This window comes from Mytilus californianus, unplaced genomic scaffold, assembly GCF_021869535.1.
Source record: "Mytilus californianus isolate M0D057914Y unplaced genomic scaffold, xbMytCali1.0.p SCAF_3, whole genome shotgun sequence".
In the NCBI taxonomy this organism is placed as follows: Eukaryota; Metazoa; Mollusca; class Bivalvia; order Mytilida; family Mytilidae; genus Mytilus; species Mytilus californianus.
The window spans coordinates 107,363,602-107,371,201 of record NW_026262679.1 but is presented as its reverse complement, the minus strand read 5'-3'; the positions used below and the strand labels follow the sequence as shown (position 1 = coordinate 107,371,201).

The following is a 7,600-nucleotide window of genomic DNA, read 5'->3' as shown; positions in this document are numbered from 1 at the left end:
TGTCTTATTGACAAGCATACCACATTTATGAACTGTATCCAAAAGACAATATGTAGCTTTCCTCCTTAATCGAGTTTTTGTTACAAATGTTCTGCTAATAGAATTTCAGGATAAATGCTCAAAATATGACAAAATTCGCCAAATTGCAGATTTCAGCAATCTTCTGGCATTTTCAAATTAATCATCTGATTAGAAAAATCTCATAAAAAAAAAACTCATGTTTATAATTTGGTATGCTAGACTCTCGTTTCGTCTACATAAAGCCGATCAGTGCATTGGAATGGTAAATATAAATCAAATAAGTGAGACAATATACGGTTTGAACCTTAATGTACACATGTGAAGGTGTCATACTGTGAATTTCAGTAAAGATTGGAAGACTTTCTTTTTTCCCTGTGAGAGAAAATCAATTAAGGAGAAATTGGTCAAACTTCTGTCAGGTTAAATTGGAACAGGAAATAGTCAGTTTATTAAAGCCCCAATTTGACACCTATTTCTATCAGAAATTTTTAAATATTAAATAATCACTAGACAAAGGGTTGAGATCTTACAAAGCATATTTACCCCGCCACATGTTTTCGCCTGTCCTAAGTCAGGAACCTCTAGTTTTTGTTAGTCTTGTGTGTTTTTTTTTAAATTTTGGTTCATTTGTATGTTTCGGAGTTTAGTTTGGCGTCCACTTTGCTGAACTAGTATACACTATTGTTTATGGACCAGCTGAAGTCCGCCTCCGGGTGCAGAATTTTCTGGCTGCGTTGAAGACCCCATGGTTGCCTTGGGCTGTTTTCTGCACTTTGGTCGGGTTGTTGTCTCTTTCACACATTCCCCTTTTCCATTCTCAATTCTACTACTACACAAAAGTACCACACTAAATCATAGTTATAACAACATGAACAATGACTAAATAGAAGCATAGCTGCTATTTTTAAATATTAACTCATGTTACTGGTACTGAATGTACGTGGTACATACATTTGTATTGATCAATATTCATGTGTTAACAAAATTAATTGAAAACAGGCCATTGTCTATAGATATTTTAGGACCGGAAGCATATAGAGCATGCATCGACCAACAAAATCTACTTATATATGTTGTATTTGACATGAAAATATTTGTTTGTCGAACACTGGATGAAAATAAATTTGGTTTGTAAATTTTTTTAGCGAAATCTCTTTTTTTAACCTTTTAGGCCATCATATTAATTGTCAAAATCCTCCAAGCAAACCGACTCCGCGAATTCAAATGGTTGATCAATGCTGATACTACAATTTGTGTCGCTGACCCAAGCCCCCAGCCCCAGAAATCAAATGGTTATTAATGCTAAAACATCACTGTGCATGTTGTGTAGCTGACCAACGGTTTAATCATTTCAGAGACAAGTGCATGTGAATCGTTTCTAAAGAAAAATCCTTGCATATACAATACAACTATCTTGCATCAGTAAAATTGCTAACCACACCTTCTTTTAACGCCATTTGCCCATCTAAAAATTATATAAGTAGTTTTTGTAAAAAAATTAACCCCCCCCCCCCCCCCCACCCCCGATTTTAGTTTATTGTTATTCATATTTCCCCCTTCAACCTGTAGTGTATATCAATATTATTAGTATTCTGTCCTCACTTTCGAGATATTTTACAATTTATAATTAAACGACCTTGATGACAAAATTGACGAAGGTGAACTTTCTTTTTATAATAATTGTTTATAATTATAAAAAAAAAATGACTTTTCAGTTGAGTGCAAAATATGCATACTAACATGTAGATGTAACTCAACCTGATTTTAATACAAGCGAATGCTGTATAAGTTTCATTCATACCTTTATATGGAAGAAAAAACCATCATACAAACATAGTGTACATAAAATGAATAAAAATGTGCAAGTAAATTTATTCCCAGCGTTTTTGTAGATTCAAATAAAAACAACTATCATTTATTTTCAGTCTGTGGAATTTGAGATATGAAATATAAGACAAAGGTTTCTTACAATATGTCTTAAATACAAGGCACACTACAGTAGCATATATCAATAAAAGAATAACTGATCAATTCAATGCTCCGTCTTACAACTCTAGATTTGATCCTTTTTACTGGATTAAAACCCGACCTGAACTCATGATAAATTACAATTTGGCATATTCGTCAACCTTTTACAGAGACACGAAAGATAGATATCGACAACAGAGTTAGCTTCCTTGAATGTAATCCTCTAATCTTCTTACAACGTCAAACCGTTCCATTCGAGTAAGCTTTTCCACCAAGCGTTCCACTGTAGCCTCAGTCGTTGACGCTGCCCAGTCTTGTAAAAGAGCATCACAGGGGTCCCGTGGTGATCGCATTTTCAGTAATTCTATTTGACGTTTGCTTTTTCCTAATGTTTCTGTGGGAAAAAGTCATATAATTTTACTTTTACGCTATGCTAGTGTACTCTTTATATTTTTTTGAAATACTATGTTACCCCTTGCGCTCAAAACAGCTACGACCAATGGTTATATAAAATGATTGGTGTCATCAAAACGCGTTTAAAGGGTAACGATAAGGTTAAACTGATTTCTTCTAATTAAACACATTTTTCAACCTTCTCGTTATAAAAAGGTTTTGTAATAACTAAGTTTTCCTACAATGTAATTTAATATTTCTTAATTCTTAGATAGTGTATATGATTACTGAAAACTACGAAAAATCTATCATTTAACATTGGAAATACGATATTTGAAACTACTGTTTTCTGAAGAACTATACATGAAAAATTAGCAGTCACATTAGTGTTAGTGCTATTGAATGTATTGTGTACCAACTTTCTGACATTTAGCATATAGAAAGTACAAAATGTATCATGTAAATTATTACCTGCTAATAATCTCCAATCACGTCCAAGTGCATTAAAGATGTTAAGATCGTCACAAATATCTGAAAATAAACGAGGTGGCAGATCGAGGATATTAACGTCCCATAAACCACTTCTTTGTCTTTCAAGCTGGTGGTGTGCATTCTGTATTGGCGAAACTAAGATCTACAAGCAATATCTTAATATTATTTATATATATATATATGGAAATCGGCTAACATTGAATTTGTTCATTCAATGTTACAGTTGTGTTCGTATAATTTTTTAAAGTATATTTCATTGTGCATAAAGTACTTCTCTAGATGCGCTTTTAATGTGTGTTTTCATTACCCTGTTTTGAAAATTAAAAACAAATGTATAGATATTATGTTGATAAAATAAAAATAAAAATAACACCTCAATAAAATGACTAAAAATGTATTTTCTTCATGAAGAAAGTTGAACTGAAGTTTAATAGAATTCACAAATACAATCACTGTCAATAATGTAGCTGATATATGTTACGCCGTTGCCGATGCACTGATTACTTGAGGGAGAAAAAACGCCCATTGCATTTCAATAATTTTTCTGTGGCATTCAATGTTGTAGGTTAAGGTGTTTCATTCTATAATCAATTCAAACATTTTGGATTAATAATAGTTATATCTGCCTCTATGCAGAAAACAAATATAGGTTAATGCATGATAAGTAATTTATTTATCTACAAGTATTTATTTGTCGTTTGCTATTTATAAAAAGTGACCAAACTATAGAATCATACCCACAGAACTTAACAGAAAGATTTTTTTTTCTCTGTGCTTATGCACTTTCCTTGCTTAACATGTATGTACACCAGGTTTCCAGTACAATAAAAGTTTGTTAAGCTAACGAAATATACCTGTCCAAGCCTGAAACTAAAACGGCGTCCTCTGCACCAGAATTCTTTGTTGTCTGGTAGATCAATGCTCAAAACACGGTGATATCCTTCCGGTTTAATGCTTTCATACAGCGAGAAGATGTGATGTTCCTGGAAATAGTAATTGACTTATGCAGTTAGATTTGTGAAACTAGTAACTGTCCAGAGTATATGATTACTAATGTATCATTCATACGTATAATTGACACTTTTCTGTAAGTCACTCGTTTGACTGGTTCTGATTCTGGTCTTTGTTTTATGAATTAATGATATTTATAATTACAGAAACTTTACATATCAACTTGTGGCACTGTTCTTTCATGAATATATTTTGACCACTGGGTTTCACTATCCGATTTTTTTTATTTTATTTTACGATAGGTTATCTTTCGATAGGGTATAATATATTCTGGAAACTGTGTACTTTTCAAAACAGTTGTTTTTACGAAATTTGGTATCAAGTATTTTTACTTACTTCATGTATTCTCATTTAATCGCATTGATAAAAGGAAAGATTTGACTAACACCTCAAATAGTAATTGTGTGTGCATACAAGTGCTACGAAAAACACTCATGTTAAGTAAACTGCACCCAGTATGTGACCAATACGTCCGGAGTCTATATCGATTTTTACATGAAAAATATGTGATTCAAATCAGCAATGATATATATAACACGCTTGATATGTTATAGTTAAGGACATATTCAATCCTTTGAAGACAAAAAATAAAAAAAAAGAATTATAACGTTAACCATCATAATACTTACATTTTGGCAGAATTCATGCGGTCCTTCAAATGGACACATAACGCCAATTTTGTATCGACATTTTCTAAAATCTCTGTCTACAATATTACAGATCTTCTGGCAAAGCCTTTTGGTCAGATCCATGCAGGATTCTTGCTCACTGCCTCTAATAACTATTTTCAAAAGCTGTTGAGTCGGAGTTGCACTTTCTTTTATATCTAAAAGTTCAATTTTGTAGCTATTCGATTGTCTAAACCCAGATCTAAATGTAAATAAAGCTTTAGACGTGCAAACATTAAGATGATAACTCCCATTCATGCCGACATCTACATGTGTTTCGCTAGTGCACTGACACACAAGGCGGGTAAAAATAAATTTCGGCACCACTGGTCCAAAGTCGAAGTAAAGAACTGTATCTGAACTTATGTCATCCCAGTAATTTTGTGGGTACGGGAGAGTATCTTTCACCAGTGGTATCAATAGATAGCATTTTTCTCCACTCACATTCCTTCCATCGATACCAAGATCAAGCTTACATACTAAATCCAGATACTCTAGAAGACCAATTACGATGTCCACATTAATGTCCTCACTAACTAGTGGACTCTTTTCTATCATATGATGAAGAAGCTTTCGTGTAGCAATACCTAAATCAACAACAGTGTTCCATGCTAACATATATTCTGCTTGTCTATCTGCTCTCGGCGGGGCTCGGACTAAACTTGTCATGATATCAACCAAGGCTTTAGGGTCCAACACAACCAACTGGTTTTGGTTATTATCATATGAATTATATATAATCTCTCCGCTTTCATGAAAATAATTCAGGAGATCTTCTAGCTCACCGTCTGCTGTAACACTACATTCCTGTTCATAGCATAGTTGTTCTATTGTTTCTAACGTTTCAATCAGACGCCCTCTTAAGCGACAATCATTAATAACACGATAGAAGTATAGATATTTAATTGGATATTCCGGTTTCATGGAGTCTTTTGCGAGATTTAGTAGTTGCTGTCGAAGGTATAAATGATCAGCATCTTTTGGATCTCGCATAGAATTTTCTACATAGAAAACAGGTCTGTCTATCTGTCTATTCCAGACAACCATGTTATGAAATTGCCTTGGAAGATGATTTAGTATTTTTTCCGAAACCATGTCAATATCATCTCTGCTCAGACTTGTATCATCGCGATGCGTACCGACAATAAAGGCGCGCACACTTGGAAACCTGTCATGAACAAAAATAGCTTGCAGCCAATACAGTATATCTGCAAAGCAATATTTAAAATTCCGTTTTGCTTCTGTTGTGCTAAAAACAATCAAATAAACACAGTGACCCATCATATAAATGTGATGTACAGAGTGGTATAAAGGGTGTCCTGCAAAATCTCGGATAACAAACTTTAGGCTAGCTTCACTTTTAGAATCAAGAACTTTTGTCGCATTGCTAATTGACGCTTTAGGGTTGGCCTCGACTTTTCCTTCCAGAAAAGAATGACAAACTTCTATGAATAGTATTACAAATGTTCCAAATATTGCATGGATAAACCATTGCTTGGACAATTTCCATTCTAGTACAAATGTGATCAAAATCCCAGGAATAATTCCGAGAAAATAGCAAATAAATCGTCGACTTCGTCTACTTTCAGCAACTGACTTTAATACTTTGTTTAGTAATTTGACGTACGTATCAAAGCCAAGTTTAATGAAGATCACGTGGGAATATCCACATCCTAAACCACTCAAAACTGAAAAGATGAAAGCTTTTGAAATAAAGGGTGCAATTAATGCTAGCATGGTAAATGTTGCTGCAATGATCTTGGGGTGTCTTAAAGTCCATATGCCAACCAAAACACTCATTGTAAAAATATGTAAATGAGGATCTTTAAAGACATTGTAACTGAGAATTTCTCGTGTCCACGGTGGTTGCATTAAACATAATACAAAACAGAATCCCATTCCTGTTGAAATGCCCATGCTGAATGCCATAACCAGATGTATCCTTGCAAAGTATACAAATGCATGTACAACAGACCACATTAAACATACATTATATTCCAAATGTTCAAACAATTCGTATGATTTCCATCGGAGGAGACAATCATTGTACAATACAAGACAAAGCACACCGAGTGCCATGCCAAAACCGTCACGTAGCGAATCAAATAGTAACAAACCGGAGAAGGTTAGCGATACTATCAACATCACCGAAAACCATGGACAAAGAGAAACTTCAGATTCTGCTGCTGTGAAATACAGAAATAACATAAAATATGACAATATTGTTGCCTTTACGAACGATTGAATTTCAGCCTTGTATTTCTTTCGTCGTTGACTATTTTCTAACCTTCTACGTACGTGTTTACCGACAATTATGTTACACTCATCAACATTAGCCATTTGCAGATCAACTTTAGACCAAAAATTACCAGGGTTTGGTGTTGTTCCAAGTGTTTCTACTAACTCGTGTTCTATCCCAACTGTACTTTGTTCATTTTCATTGAAATCTTCTCCAATTAGAAGACGTCGTAGACTCGTTTTTCCTTGTGCCACCTTTCCGACAATATTCACAACAAGGCGATAGGATTTATCTTTATCGTATTCGATAGCTTCCTCGTGTGCCTTTTTCCCATCTGGTCCATATATATATGACATTCCAGTAGTAAGTTTCATGTCATAAAGTGCACGGCTGTCACTTTTCTGCATTTTGAGTTTTTTTTTTTACCTAAAACCAAAAAATAATAAATAAATAAATAAATAAATAAATAATTAATAAATTAAATAAATAAATAAATAAATAAATAAATAAATAAATAAATAAATAAATAAATAAATAAATAAATAAATAAGAAGTTATTATTTACCATTAATGTTCTGTCTTTCTAAATGTTGCCCTGTCCTATGAAGATACCGAGAAGGGAATTTCCAGTGAACTATAACTGACCCTGTGTCACTTGGTACATTTTACTGATGTGGCCATCTAAAAAAATGCAAAATATACATGCTGTCATAAAAAGTTGCGTTTAAATCTCGAACGGTGATGATTTTATATACTAGGAATACTTTTTTCAATATACAATCAAAACATATATAAATATGGTGTGTAA

General features: G+C 33.5%; 1 protein-coding gene across 1 annotated transcript; it reads right to left on the bottom strand.

Annotated features, from left to right (window-relative positions):
• Positions 1-1,860: 1,860 nt before the first annotated feature.
• On the bottom strand, positions 1,861-7,210 carry LOC127735706 (uncharacterized). The gene is made up of 4 exons (XM_052245965.1): positions 4,515-7,210; positions 3,729-3,857; positions 2,854-3,016; positions 1,861-2,383 (listed from the first exon to the last, which is right to left on the bottom strand). The coding sequence occupies exons 1-4, from the start codon at positions 7,197-7,199 to the stop codon at positions 2,190-2,192; spliced, it is 3,171 nt and encodes a 1,056-aa protein (XP_052101925.1). The 5' UTR covers positions 7,200-7,210; the 3' UTR covers positions 1,861-2,189.
• Positions 7,211-7,600: the final 390 nt, after the last annotated feature.

Coding starts and splice junctions, on each gene's coding strand:
- LOC127735706 (XM_052245965.1), bottom strand. CDS start 7,199: ATGCAGAAAAGTGACAGCCGTGCACTTTATGACATGAAACTTACTACT. Junction 3,017..3,728: donor TTAGTTTCAGGCTTGGACAG/GTATATTTCGTT, acceptor TATTGCTTGTAG/ATCTTAGTTTCGCCAATACA. Junction 2,384..2,853: donor TGATTGGAGATTATTAGCAG/GTAATAATTTAC, acceptor TTTTTCCCACAG/AAACATTAGGAAAAAGCAAA.